At 26.2% G+C, this 14,685-nt stretch overlaps 1 protein-coding gene across 4 annotated transcripts in view; it reads left to right on the top strand.

The window, feature by feature from the left end:
• LOC129960760 (alpha-1-inhibitor 3-like) overlaps positions 1–11,047 on the top strand; it is a 69,101-nt gene extending 58,054 nt beyond the window's left edge. For all 4 annotated transcript variants that reach the window (XM_056074404.1, XM_056074395.1, XM_056074385.1 and 1 more), the window contains 7 exons: positions 2,344–2,516; positions 3,738–3,947; positions 6,046–6,161; positions 6,411–6,501; positions 8,364–8,438; positions 9,655–9,757; positions 10,729–11,047. In XM_056074404.1, coding sequence (XP_055930379.1) covers positions 2,344–2,516; positions 3,738–3,947; positions 6,046–6,161; positions 6,411–6,501; positions 8,364–8,438; positions 9,655–9,757; positions 10,729–10,811 — 851 coding nt within the window. In that variant the 3' untranslated portion in view covers positions 10,812–11,047. The remainder of the gene's footprint in view (positions 1–2,343; positions 2,517–3,737; positions 3,948–6,045; positions 6,162–6,410; positions 6,502–8,363; positions 8,439–9,654; positions 9,758–10,728) is intronic.
• The last annotated feature ends 3,638 nt before the right edge of the window (positions 11,048–14,685 follow it).

Below are 14,685 nucleotides of genomic sequence, written 5' to 3'. Positions count from 1 at the left end.
ATTGCTTAAGATTATTTAAAAGCAAAGTCAGCAGAAGCGTTTTCTCCTCCTCTCATCTACCGTATATTTACCCAATACACATTTTTACATATCTTTGCAAATGCATATCTGCATAAAACACATTTTAATGCATGTGTGCAACACTTGTATACACAGTTCTTATTATATACATTTTGCACCTAATTTCAAACTAGAAGAAAATATAATGTACCTTTTTGAACTCTTCCTTTTAACTGATTAGGTTAAAAACGATTTAAAATTTTCTTTTTAAGACTACATAATAAATCCTGTTTATCTGGCTTGTTTAAGTTATAATACTCGTAATCTTGCCTATAAACAGACGAACATATCATAAACGAATCTGATCCAAAATATGAAATCAATCTACATTTCATTATGATAAAATCATAGACTAGATATATCTAGCTTTTTGCGTCTTTAAATTATTGCATTAATGTGCATTTGGAAGAATAGGTATATTTATTTCCTTGTGAATTTTTTCCATCAATTTTTGTACTGATTTAGTGTTGCAGCGTACAACAATTTTAACACGCTTAACTCATTCGGATTTGAGTTATCTTGTTCGAAAACCGAAAGAGTTAAGCGTTTTAAAATTGTTAACACGTGTAACTCATTCGATCAACTTAAGTTGATCTAGACCGGCAAGCATGCAATTCGAGAAATATTTTTTTTCCAATTTAAGATTCTTATGAACCTAGAAGTTCACTAAAGTTTCGATTCGCTTTTAAAGTATTATAATGCATACTCTGTAATTATTTCATAAATGATAAAGTAAATAATAACATACAGTAATACAAGATGTGAAGGGTAAAATATTTGATAGACTTTCCCCTCTATTCAATAACATTTCAAAATTAATAAAAAATATCAGATTCCATTATGTTATGATTAAAAGATAAACTTTCCAATTATAAATGTACATTTAATTAAAGGAAATTTTAATATATTGAACACCTCAAGAAAGTAAATTAGATAGTTTATCTGAAATGTCCGCTTATTTAAATAACTATTTAAAAATTAAGTATTTTTATAAATACGGGCATGATACGTGATATTAATTTAATAAATGAATACACATATTCATATTAATTTATTCATTGTATTAAAAAAACGGAACAAAATGTTATGATAATTTCGTAATATTTTCAATTATGTTAAGTCTGAAATAATTGTAAGCAACACAGCAAATGTGTAAATGTTTTGCACATAATTAGACTCTTTTCGATTCTATATGTATACTCTCAAATGTATCGCGAGAGATAAAGGGGTGGTTGCAAGCTTTTAAAATTGTAATTAAGTCCTCAAGTGGGAGTATCTCACTATCTTCCTCTCTCTAAATTTTCCCGACATCATTTGAATATATCAACATATTGTGACAATTTTTGTTAATTGTAATGAAATGAAAAAAAGCGAATATGTATTTTGAATGTCTAATTTTGGAATAATGGAAACCCATATTCGAAATACAGATCAATAACATCTCTTTACTTCGTGTTACATTTCATTTTTATAATTCATTATGTGTCTGAGTTATCGTGTTCCTACATATTCAAATGCTCACTGATTGATATTTAATAGTTGAAAAATTTTATATAGTTGTGTCTTCCAGGGTGATAGTATAACTTTTAAATCTTTTTAAAACATAAAAATCAGTCGTTTGGGTGATTAATTTTGGGTCGTTTGGGTGATTAGTTTAATTTTGATTTCACATTTTATGATCCATCTGGTAGTAAACTTAAGAAGATCAATTTTAATACTCCTTAATATTTATAATGCTTTATAAAATGTTTTAAATATAAAAAGGCCTTTGAAAATAACGGAAATGTCCTTTTTAGAAATGTTCTTTTATTGTAATAAAATCTTCACACTGCTTTTTCAATTAAGATTATGGATATTAAAATCAAGCCGCAAAATTTTATGATCGGTGAAATTATTAAGAAATACCAAAAGAATAGAAATTTTTAAATACAACAAATTTTAAAAGACTAACAGATGCAATAAAATAAAGATATATAGAACATCAAATGAATAAAAGGTACAAAAAATAAAATTGAATAGAAGATAAAAAGAATAAATATTCTTAAACATTCAATACGAATTGAAATATAATATAAAAGTAAATAAGATATCAAGTTGCTTAGAGCATTTCAGTTACACTTTCACCATTTTGCATTCCCATTGGATAAAAAATATATATATTTTTTTTTTTTACTTTTATTATACGAATAAAAACTTATTTAAGAAACTTTTTGTTGCAATTTGAAGTTGAAATTCTACATTTTCATTATTAGAATTTCATGGTGTTATTTCCTATATTTGCAGGGGGTATTGTATACTACAGAAATCCCAACGGCTCGCAATCTCTGAACCTTGAAACAGCTGCGTATGCAGTGTTAACAGAACTTAGTCTTGGTAGCAGCGCTTCAGATGTTCTTGGTCTTGTGCGTTATTTGACAAGTAATTTGAACCCTCGTGGTGGATTTTATTCAACTCAGGTATATACCAATTTCTGTTTTGACTTGAATAATTATATGATGGAAAACCAATAATAAGTGGGACTTTCATTTAGCAGCTGCGGTCGATGGCTCTAACACATGTTTCTAAACCAATTGTGACATGCATTTTTAAATGTTCTTTTAATATTCACATATTCGTGTATTTATTCGTTAACGTGTGAAATAAACGCTAAGTTCCTTAAGCAATTGTGCATAATCAGTAAGGTTTTATTGTATTAAAACTTCAGACCTGTAGAAATTTGACTCAAATTAAATGCACATTCTGACACCCTATCGAAGTCGAAAATGGCTCATAATATTCAAAAATGTACTTGGAAAAATTTGAAAATTTGTTTCATAATTGCTCTTGAGAAAAAGTGCAGCTGGAATAAAAATAATTGAGTAATGTCTTCTTTGATGCTCTTGGTAACAATTGCAATATATTGCTTAGAGATTTTGGAGGCTAAAGCAGCATTTTGGTCCAAACGACATTCTCTCCCGATTTGCATCATTTTATTTCGTCGACGCAATGCAATATTCTACATAGTTTGGTGAAACACATGAGGAATGGAAGAAATTCACAGGACAACGCTCGAAAATTCTACTATTAGTCTAAATGTGGCATCTTCATTTGACTACTTATTTAGACCATTGAAAGAAACATTACAATGAGCAAAATTCTCATCTGAAGGAAAAATAAAAAAAAAATGTTTATGTGCAGTGGTCTTTATGCATTTTTATATTCTTTTAACAATCCAGATGCTTTTGTTGTAGTAAGATATAGGTGAGAGTATAGGACAAATAATTAAAAGAACATGACATTAAAAGTACAAATTTATTTTTAAACGATTAAAGAATGTTTTAATCACAGCAAACAGGCAAAATTGTATGAATTTATCTCTTTTATTTTCCAACATTATCTTACAATCACCTGTAAACCTTTGAAATTATACTGTATTGGCAATTAAAAGAGCATAGCATTAAAGCAATAACTATTATTTTTAGACAATTAAGACTTAAATTTTGCTTTTTAAAATGTAATTAATTGTTGAGATCACCAATATCTCAGTAAAAATAGAAATGTATTAACAGTAAAAAAAGAGCAAAAGCAACATAATGATTGATTAATAAAAATGTTTGTTTTCTTTTTTAATTACAAATTTAGATGTTATTATATTTTACATAATTGTATGGAATAGTATATTTAATAATTTTTTCAAGGATACATGCGTGGGCTTAGACGCTCTCAGCAAATTTGCGAAGTTGGTTTATGCTGATCCTGTTGACATTCTAGCCATCCTAAGTGGAAGCTTTGATGAAAAGATAGAGATTTCTCAAGATAACAAATTGTTAGTTCAAAGAAACTTGGTTACTAATGTTCCTGGAGAATTACAAGTTGAGGCTACTGGATCTGGCTGCGGACTTATACAAGTAAGCTATGGGTTTTCCTACCATTAAAATGAGAAACCTACTCTAGTCACTTTATATTATGCCTACAAATGAGGGATGTTTTAACAAATTTTTTTATATGTTTGCTGCTTTGTTTCTTTTATTGGTATTGCACAAAACAGAATTTAAGTGTGAATAAGATAAAGTGATTTTCATCTTATATATAGTTTTAAAATTGATAGCGTTGAGGCAATGGATCAGCAGTGAGGCGGTAAAGGGTTTTCGGATGTTCCAAGCTTAATGGCGTAGCAATATTGGCAAATAATTTATAGACATTATTGTCAGCAGTTATAAGTCACATCATAAAATCAAACAATTGCCTTAGAAACTGCTTTAATATTGCCATCTAAAACAACATGGTTAGGAGGCGAAAACAAGACACCAAGCGCCGGCTGTTATTTATATTTGCTTGGCATTTTTCAGCGGAAAATGGCTAAAGTAGCATATTTCACACTATGCAGCTGATATTTTTAGAGTCAGCGTATTACGATAGCAATGTTGTGTCTTTTGCATTGGTATTGGAGAAAGACAAATTCGAAAAGCAATATTCTCAAAGATCTGCTGAATATTTGGACCTGATGCGTATAAAATATCATTTCGAAAATTATATGTTTGTTCCGGTACCGAACTGATTATGGTATCCGGTTAAGGTGCCGATTGTGGTATCATATTCGTCTTTTAAGTATCTTAAAACTGTCCTCATGTTGATTCAGAGAATGATATTATTGTAACTAAACTAAGCATTATCAATATATAAATGTTTACATGGAGTACATGACAATATACAACAAAAAATTTAATATTCAGATCAATTATGTGTATTACAGAAGAAAAAGAAACACCTACTGCGTAAAATAATATACAGTTTGACGTGAAATGTCATACAAAACTACACTTACCATGAAATTGTGATAAGACCTGAATTGATTCTATTTCGGCAATTGAAGCAAAATATCCCTCTCATTTAGCAGGGCTACTTGTGAAGAATATATCTGCTTTAATCTGACTTTGGTTCAAAATTGCTTAATCCATCCAAAAATCCAAATCGCAGAATATAATAGCAGTAAAGTATTTTCAAACGGGCCAACCCTAATATAATTTATAAAATTTATTGTCTTTACAGCCAGTGCTTAAATATACCATTTTAAAAATTCTTATATTTGAGGAAATTTTCAAGAATACAAAGACCACTTCCGGTAGAAAAAAGTAGGTAGAAACTATAGCCATGAATTAAAGAAATTACAACAAATAAAATTATTTTAATCCTTTAAAAATATTTAATAAAAGATGTATTTTCCTCTTTCGTAGGTTATTTGACATCAAAACTTGTTTTGGGATGCAAAAATAAAATTAAAAAAAAACTCTGATAAAGTAATTTGGGATACAAGGTGTTAACCGAGAAAGATATTTCTTAAAGGCATAAATTTAATAATAGTGTAAAATGAGGCCTCAAATTCTTCGATATAACTGAATTCATTCTGGTATATTCAAATATAAATCTGTAAAAGAAATTAATTTTTCTTGTGCAAACGACATTATTCAATTTAATAGCTAGTATTTAAAATTTGTATTCAAAATATCAATTTGCTTTTGTTTCTTAGCAATAAAAATATTTGCTCAGTTTCAGTCATTTTTAATTGTTGTAAAATGTAGAATAAAATTCACAGAGGGAATAAAATTAAATCTTGGTATAGATTTTAGAATAAAGATCTTTGAGTATTAATTATTCAAATTTTTTTTAAAAAAAATATTTCAGAAGAACGAATTTAAAACTGGTTTATAAAGTTATTGTTTGAAGCTTTAAGTTTAGATCAATACTAAATTTCATTATTGTGGTTAAAATGTTTTAAAGAAAATTGTTTATGTACAGATTTCTATTTTAATATTTTAAATCTATTTTTAAAAATTTCACAATTTATTATTTATTTAGTGAATATATTTAAGAGCATTATACCTTTTAAAACAAAGGTACGTTATGTTTCTTTTTCTCCTAGAGTATTCTTATATTTTATGATTGAACAAATAATAGTATTTTTAGCTAAGAGTAAAAATATGTGTTCACTATAGTTTCCTATTTTAGGTAGCTCTTCGTTACAACACCATATCACCACCCCAAAAGCAATCATTTTATCTAGAAGTAGTTGGTGAATGTACAAAATCAGATTGCAAGCAAAGAAAAATAACAGTCATTACAAGGTAAATATGACTTTTTTATCATTTAAGCATATTATAACAAGATGACTTTTTGCATGTATAATGAGTATCAATCAAATTTATTATTCCCTGTATTACCACTTCTATGCATACAATGATATAGATTTACTGTTGTACAATTTGCATGTATAATGAGTATCAATCAAATTTGTTATTCCCTGTATTACCACTTCTATGCATACAATGATATAGATTTACTGTTGTACAATTTTTTCATTTAAATGCTTTCAGTTACATACCAAGTGGGCAGGCATCTGGCATGAGTGTTGTGCAGGTAAAAATGGTTACTGGAACCGTCCCAGTGAAAGAAAGTCTAGATAAAGTAAGAAATAAAAAAAATCAAAGTTTTATAATACTTCTTAATATATGATATAAAAATCATTAGTGGAATTCATTGCGTTTTTTCAAACAGATATTTTAATTACATTTATGAATTCATTTTATTTGATGTTAGTTGTATCATATTTTATCTTTAATTTTAATGTAAATTACAAGTATTTTTATTTAAAATTGATTTTAACGTGGAAAGAAGGTTCCTGGAATTCTTTCTTTTCTTAATTTTATACTGAACACAAACTGAAGGACCTTGATGATCATAAAGAGAGGTGTGGAATTATCCTGATTCCACACCTCTGATTCCTAATATAAATTCCTAATAATTCCTAATATTCATCCAGATTACTAATATAAATCACTGGCTGGAACTGCCTTATCAAATTTCTTTCAAGTGATTTTTCATTAAAATGTAGTCAGTGTTGTAGTCGAACAGTTTTTACTTATTATGACTAAATTATTGCCATATTATAATGAAGAAGTGATTTGATGTATAATATTTCACAGCATGATATTATATAAAAGCTACAGATTCATTTTTCAGTCAGTTGGCATTTTTAAAAACTGAGATATTTAAAATATTTTATATTTGTTTATTTATCATACGAAAAAAGGTTAACAAACACAGCGCACCAATTCTTACTCCACGTACAATGAAAAAGGCTTTTTTAAGAAAGCTATTGAAAAATCGATGATAAATGGATTGTGTGACTTAACATTATTCAAAGTATCTTGCTGAAAATTTAATAAGTAAACAAATGAAATCTATTCTGAAATTCATGTTATCAAAATAATTATGAGATTAATTTCATTGGATTACAGATAATTATAATATTTTCAGTTGTTTCTAAGCGAGTAAATGAATGCTTCCAAAATGTACTGCAAAAAAATAGATAAAATAAAAATTGAAAAAACAAATCCTATATCGGATAAGGGTTTAAGACTAATTTAAGATACGGATCACGTTTAGAATCATGCAAGAAATTATTGGAATTTAAGTTTTGAAGTGATATTATAACCATTAGCACGGACATTGAGTCATCATTTCCTAATTAATCAATTTTTTCTAAAAATTTTGTCAGTAATAGAAATCACAATTATAACAATTCAGTAAAATATAACATTTCGTTCATTTGTTTTACCAGTAAGGATAGGGAGCTCTCTGTATGTGTGATAGAAACGAAATCTCGTAAAGAATGGCAAATTGTTAATGAACAATCAATATACTGTTAATAAAAAATTAATAATTTTTAAAGCTGTGATTTAATTTGAAGAAGAAAAAAAAAATGCAGTTTTTTTTTTTTTTTTTTTTTTTTTTTTTTTTTTTTTTTTTTAATACAAATCCACTAATTTCCAAACCCAACTGACAGTTTCCTTATTAATGATAAATCCTCCATAGTAAAAAATATGTACTCAATAACATAATTTATTAATTAATTAATGTCTTTTCTTAACTTATCAAATGTTTAAAATCGTTCGGATTATTTGTTGAATATATCAATCCAATGTATAAATTATTTCTAATAGCATTTTAATATCTAAATTTGAAAATAATATACACTTGTTTATTTATATATTATCCACAATTTCAGAAAAAAAGGCTTTATTCAATTGATTATTTTTCAAAAAGAATTCAAAATCTTTTCAATTTTTAGTTTATTAAATATATTTTGTATAAATATTTCAGTATGGTTTATAAGTAGATTCATTTTTAATATTAATTTATCCTACTTTATTTGGGATTATTATGATATTTTTAATTCTTCGAAAGCATTTCTACATATTTAATTTAATAATGAGTTTAAACTAAATATCATGTAAAATTCAACTACTAATTGTCTTTTTTTTTAGCTCAAAGCTGATAAGAACAACAAGATTTTAAGAGTTGACGTTGAAAACAATGAAGTTATATTTTATTTACCTGAAGTAAGTAAATATTCCTTTGTATTATAAATTTTTTGCCAATTGCCAAAAAAAAAAAAAAAAAATCTCGATTTAAAATTAAACATTTTCATACTCACAGTTTGGTTAAATTAAGTATTATTTAACAATTATATACACAAATGTACCTTTAAACGTTTCACCTTCGTTAAGGTGCAATTTTATTATTGATTTTGATGAATCAGTTTATAAATAATTTTTTCTTTTATAAGTTATAAATGATAGTGAAAGTTTTTAATGTTTAAATACCAATTTCAGAAAAAAAAATCCAGAATCTTTAATAAATATAATTATAAATTAAAAAGTGAAAATTAGAAATTAACTATAATAAAAAAATCATAGTTTTTATAGTACAGTATCGAACTTATGTTTAAAAATTATGTTTAAAAAACTTTTGTGCTAAATTTAAAAATGAATTCGATATACTGTAACATAAGGAACAACTTAAAATCGTTTCTAACCAAAAATTTTCGTAGTTACGAGTATTAACTTCGTATCCAACAACCAACTAGTATCCAATTATAAAATGATCAAAATTTATTATTTTTAAAATTCAGCATGTACTTTTTGTTTCGATTAAGATTTTAACATTATTTAATAATATTTTCACATCAGTAAATCAAATAGTATTTTCAAATTTTTTAATGAATATTTTTTTTTCTAATTGCCTATAAAGAGCAGAATTTCAATTGAGAATAAAAAAAAAATCTAGAAAGTTAATTAAAATATTTTTAAAGAAATGCAGAATTTTAATTTTTGTGCATGCAATGATAAGAATGTATTTCAAAAGAAAATTATACAGGATTTATTGCATGGTTTCTATGAATGATATTAAACTTAATCTGCAAATTTTAAAAGAAAAATATCTCAATTGTGATTATTTTCATTTATCAGTTTTAATTCATCAAAAATCTGCTCAAAAATATACATTTGCTTTATAAGGCTTTGTTAAATAAATAATCTAGAAAAAGATTTTAAAGTTTTTTATAAAGTGCAAGCATAGAAATGGTTTATAAAATATAAGCATAAATCATTTGATTAATCTTTAAAAATAATCACGTGTAAAAATAAACAGATACTTCCTTCTTCAGGTATGGAAACGAAGCGATATATAAGAAATGCTTTCCTGGTGGTTTATTAGTTTTGACTTTAAGGAATTTTTAACAGAAGAATTAAAATATTTTTTCCCTTTCTTCCATAGGTAACGAACCAAGGTGTACAATTTTCATTTGATGTTGAAGAAATAGTTGAAGTTGATAATCCTCAACCTGGTTCTGCTAAGGTTTTTGATTACTATGCAACAGGTAGGTGTCAATTTAAGTAGACATATAATATATGCATATTTACACAATGTTTTAATGTGTTATCACTCTATTTTTAACTTTTATAATACGTGCAACGTAATTGCCTCACAAAATCCTTTTCATAATTAACTCTGAATTAATAATGCATGGAGTACTTAAAAATACGGACTGCAAAAACTTAAAAAGGAATAAAAAGACGGCATCATATTTTGAAGAATAATTTTTTCAGAGCTGGGCTAATTGTTTCCAAAGTTGCAATAGAAACTATTGAAATCAGTAAATTAAAGGAGAAACCATGCTTTGTAAAAAAGAAATATTTTTTTTTTTTGAAATTTTTACCTGCAATATTCTTAAATGAACTATTTTCAATTAATATCTTAAAGACAATCTGTAAAGCGAAATATTAACATTGGAAGAACGAGTGTGCTCGATTCCTAGAACCGGCGTAAATATATCACCTTGAAGGACAGCACAATCATATGGTATGAATATTGTTGAGTTAATTTAAGATGAAAAAAGATGCAGTAAATTAAGTCCAAACGCTGAAGCTGAAAATTTCTAATGATTATTTAATAATTAAATACTTAATGAGTCATCAGATCTAAAATTATAAATTTAATTATTTTAGAAAAATTGCTTGTTTAAACGTATGAAAGTAGACTTTTCAAATGGGTAATAATGCTTTGATGTTAATTCTCTTATCATTTCATCACAATATAAAGTGTATCCATTAAATTCTTCTACCCCACATTAAATTGAGAACAGCGACAACTATTACCATAAATTTGATGTTTCATTATAGTAAAGTGATTTTCTTTTAAGTTTCAAGTGAATAATTGTTGTGAGTGAGTAATTTCAGTGAATGCCCTGTATCTTTACCTGATTTTCCATCTCTTAAATTTTCGAAAATTGTTGCATTTTCTAAATCAGTTGTATTAATCATTTATGCATTTTTACAATTTTCATTTCAGAAAATTCTGCGTCATCAAGTTATTCGTTCGGAAATTCAGATATTTCTGAGTCTTCACCTGCATCTGGATCAACAGAACCATAGGATCGAGAGAAAGCATAAAATGTGAATTTTAAAATGTAACTATCCTACTAGAATGTACTATGTGTCACTTATTTCTTTTAGTGGAATGGACTGGATAGGTGCTAAAATATCAGTATTTACGACAGACGCACATGAACCTTTGTTTCAAACAAATATTAACTTTTGAACTCTATATTTCATAAACTGTAAATCCTCTGATAATCTTTTTTTCATAAATAAAATTTGTACTTTCTGGATTTAAGACTGATTATTATATATTATTTCAAGAAAATTTATCAACGAATTTAATCACTGAAAAACACTCATATAATGAGAGTTTCTATTAAAAATTATTATTTCTAACATACTTATTAGAAGAAAAAAAAAAAAAAAACAAATCTATATCTGAAATGCCAAGAAAAGTTTTTGAAGAAAGTGAATAACTTTTTTCTGGTTTTTTTTATCATGAGTTTTTAATTAATTAATTACATTACAGAATTAATTTAATTACAGTGGCAAGTGATAATATAGAATAAAGAGGGGTAAATTATTTAGTTCTCTCTTTAAAGTCACTCTGAATTAAGCAATAAATTTAGATATACAAAATTCTAAATCTGCAAAGCTGATTTTACAACAAACTCTTAACGATAAAATTCAATAGAATTTAATAATTTTTGTAATAATAACGAATACAAATGTACAAGAATTGTGCTAAGCAAATATCTTTATATCCAAGTGAATTATAACAATATAATAAAGAAATAAATAATAACTTACTTTTAGTGTATTACACAGCAGAAAATCTTTTATTCTGGAAATAAAATTTGTGAAAATATGACACCAATAAATATACTCTTAAAGGAATAGAATTTTAAATATATCTATAGATATTTTCTAATTTTAAATGACGATTTAATTTTTTTTTTTTTTTTTTTTGCTTTAGATTGTCGTTATAACTATACTTCCTTATATTAGTACTATTTTCAGTGCTTTAAATTTTTACTTCTTTTGATTTCCAGACATTTGATTAAAAAAATTCTATTATTTAATACATTCATAAAATTATATTCAAAACATTTTTAAATTTTTATTTACCACTTCTTAGATTTCAATATAATTTATTATTATGAATATAGTTATTAATAATTAAAAGTATTAAATTTTAAAGTATTTATTATAACATTATAGGTGAATGTGATTGCAAATAAACGTATTTATTTGAATTATTTTGTAATAAACAAATAATTTTTTCAGACAAAATAACTAATTTATATTAATTGGTTGATTTGTATTCAACTTTTTTCCAATTAATTTGCTTCAACTTCAGCACTTCAACAGTAGAGCTGCTGAGAGTGAGAATAAGCAATCTAAAACATTCAATTTTTAATATCAAATTACTTTTATGACCTATAAGATTTCTTTTAATTCATAAACATGTGATCTGTCAAATTAATATTTTTAAAAAATTATTAAAGACAATTAATCATCTGAGTGAATAAAAAGTGTAACTGCTTAACATAATTTTAGGAGTGCAACTTGCCAAAGTTTAAAATATTAATTTTATCTCCATTCCATCCACCTTGCTAATTTTCTTCCATTTTTTTTAAACATTTCTCAAAATTTCGATGGTTAAAAATCCCAAGCCAGTGTTTGTTTTGTAAAGATGTCAATCATGATCCCTCGACACTATGACAATGGAGGGGCAACATTCCATATCTCATCATCCATTATATGATCAATGCCATTGACGATCCTTCCACTCAAGCTTCATCCCACTCCTTCAATGAAAGCCATCCAAGAGTGTTATCAAACACTGCAGGTCTCCTTCTCTCCAACAGAAGTTAATGAGGATGTAATCCAAACAATGTGGTTATTAGAGAGAGAGGATTTATACATTGGTTACATAATCAATATCTTAATCCACATCATGCCAATTCTGACTTGCTTTCAATAAGTATGGATTTTAGAGTAATAATCCATTACTATGAAGTGAAACGATCGTTAATGTCGAATTCAAATTTGATTAAAATACCATATTTTTTTTAATTGGGACAGTATATATCATAATAATAAATTGGAAACAAAATCAAATTGCAATTTTGTGGAAGCTCATTATCGGAAAATTTTATAATGGAAGAATTAAAATTCTTTTTGGAGAAGAATATTACAGCATTCGTGGAAAATGAGTGAACGCGAAGATTTAGAAAGATGATTATTTTTCCCTCAGTATTCTTTAAATCATTTTTTTTTTCTTCAGCATTTTCCTATTTTTCATTAATTAACTGACTTATATAAGGACAACTTTGGTTTTAAATTTCGATAATTGCAAAAGAACCTCAATTAAATACGGAAAGCAGTCAGCATTTTAATTCAGTGTTTTAACAAGTTGTGCCATTAAACTCAATTTTCTGCTTAATAGTGATATTATAAACTTGTTTTGTGTCCTTAAATTCTACATTTTTAACTATCCAATGCTCTATTAATTTTAAATCTTCTATACTACTCCCATAGAAAAAATAAATTTTTTTATATATAGGCACCTTGTTAATGTGTTTAAAAATTTAACTCCCATCTAAATTGAACATTTAAATTCTATTTATTTAATTTAAATGAGCAGAAAAAATATAAATATTTTTGTGAGTTTTTTAAACTTACTGAATGAACTACATGCATTCAAACAAGATTTTACTATATGCAAAAAATATCCTCTACTGAAATAGATAATAAGAAGGGGTGAAAAGTAAATGAGTTATGAATTCATAAAAATCCATACATTACATATGTGATTCGAGAGAAAAACGAAGTAAATTCTCATATTTCTTTATTTCTGTATGAATAAACTGTTGTATTGTTTTTAAATCTCGATTCTAAAATATATGCATCTACTCTATATGGAATGTATCTATCACACTATCTGAAATACTTAAAAACCTTACAGCAAATTGTTTAATTTAACTTATGTAAATTTTCAGGCTTCAATATTTATTTCTGACCTCGTGAACAAAATTTTGATTGTTCATTATTGCTTTATCCTTCAAAAAAAGATTATAAATTAAAGAAGGTAAAATAAGCAGGCGCAGATAAATCAGGGCCAAGCGGTATAGGTCTAATAACTGAAACGTTTTTTGGGCAAGCAACACTGGCTTTATCAACTTTAGAAATCCATATTGTACTTTGTTATCTAAAGAATTATCACCTGAATAAAGGAAATTATAAGTATCTGAATTATAAAGACTTGATATAATAGAATATAGAAAATATTTTAAGTTAATAGGATTGTGGTTAAACAGTATGGAAAAATTTAAAAATATTTACTGTTTCTAAACATTTTTCTAGAAAAAATGAATAATTTCGCTCTGAATTTAAATTATTATAATTCTGATAACTATGAAAGATTAACCACCTCTGAATTATTTAAATCATATTATTTTTTTGAAAACAGAAGACTCTTGAAAAATATGTAACACGGTTCTACATTTCTTTCGAAAACAAAACACAGCTTCAAGAAAAAAGAAATTCCCAATTATAGTAGTTCATATGCTAAAATTAGGGTTTGTCGGTTTTCAAACCCAGTTTTAAAAAACCGGTTTTAAAATTAAGAAAACCGGTTTTCCGGAACGCCTGGATATTCCTCGTCTGCAAAAAATTGAATTTTATTGGTTGAAACCGATTCGTCTAGCAGCTGAAGGCGTAGGGCGATGAGATGCCAATTTATTAACAAATGAAGACAAATTTGAACTTCTGTTATTTGAACTAAAAAATGTAAACACTGAAATAATTTTGAAATTATTATATGCTTTAGAAGAAAAAATTCAAGAAAGAAGACAAGTAGAATTACCAACTCTTTTACTGTATTTGGAAAATCCACAAAACATTTCTAGTTCAGTGAAGAAAT

Source organism: Argiope bruennichi, chromosome 2 (assembly GCF_947563725.1).
Source record: "Argiope bruennichi chromosome 2, qqArgBrue1.1, whole genome shotgun sequence".
Taxonomy (NCBI): domain Eukaryota; kingdom Metazoa; phylum Arthropoda; class Arachnida; order Araneae; family Araneidae; genus Argiope; species Argiope bruennichi.
Note: the sequence above shows the minus strand (reverse complement) of the source record. Positions and strands in the feature narration are given on the sequence as shown.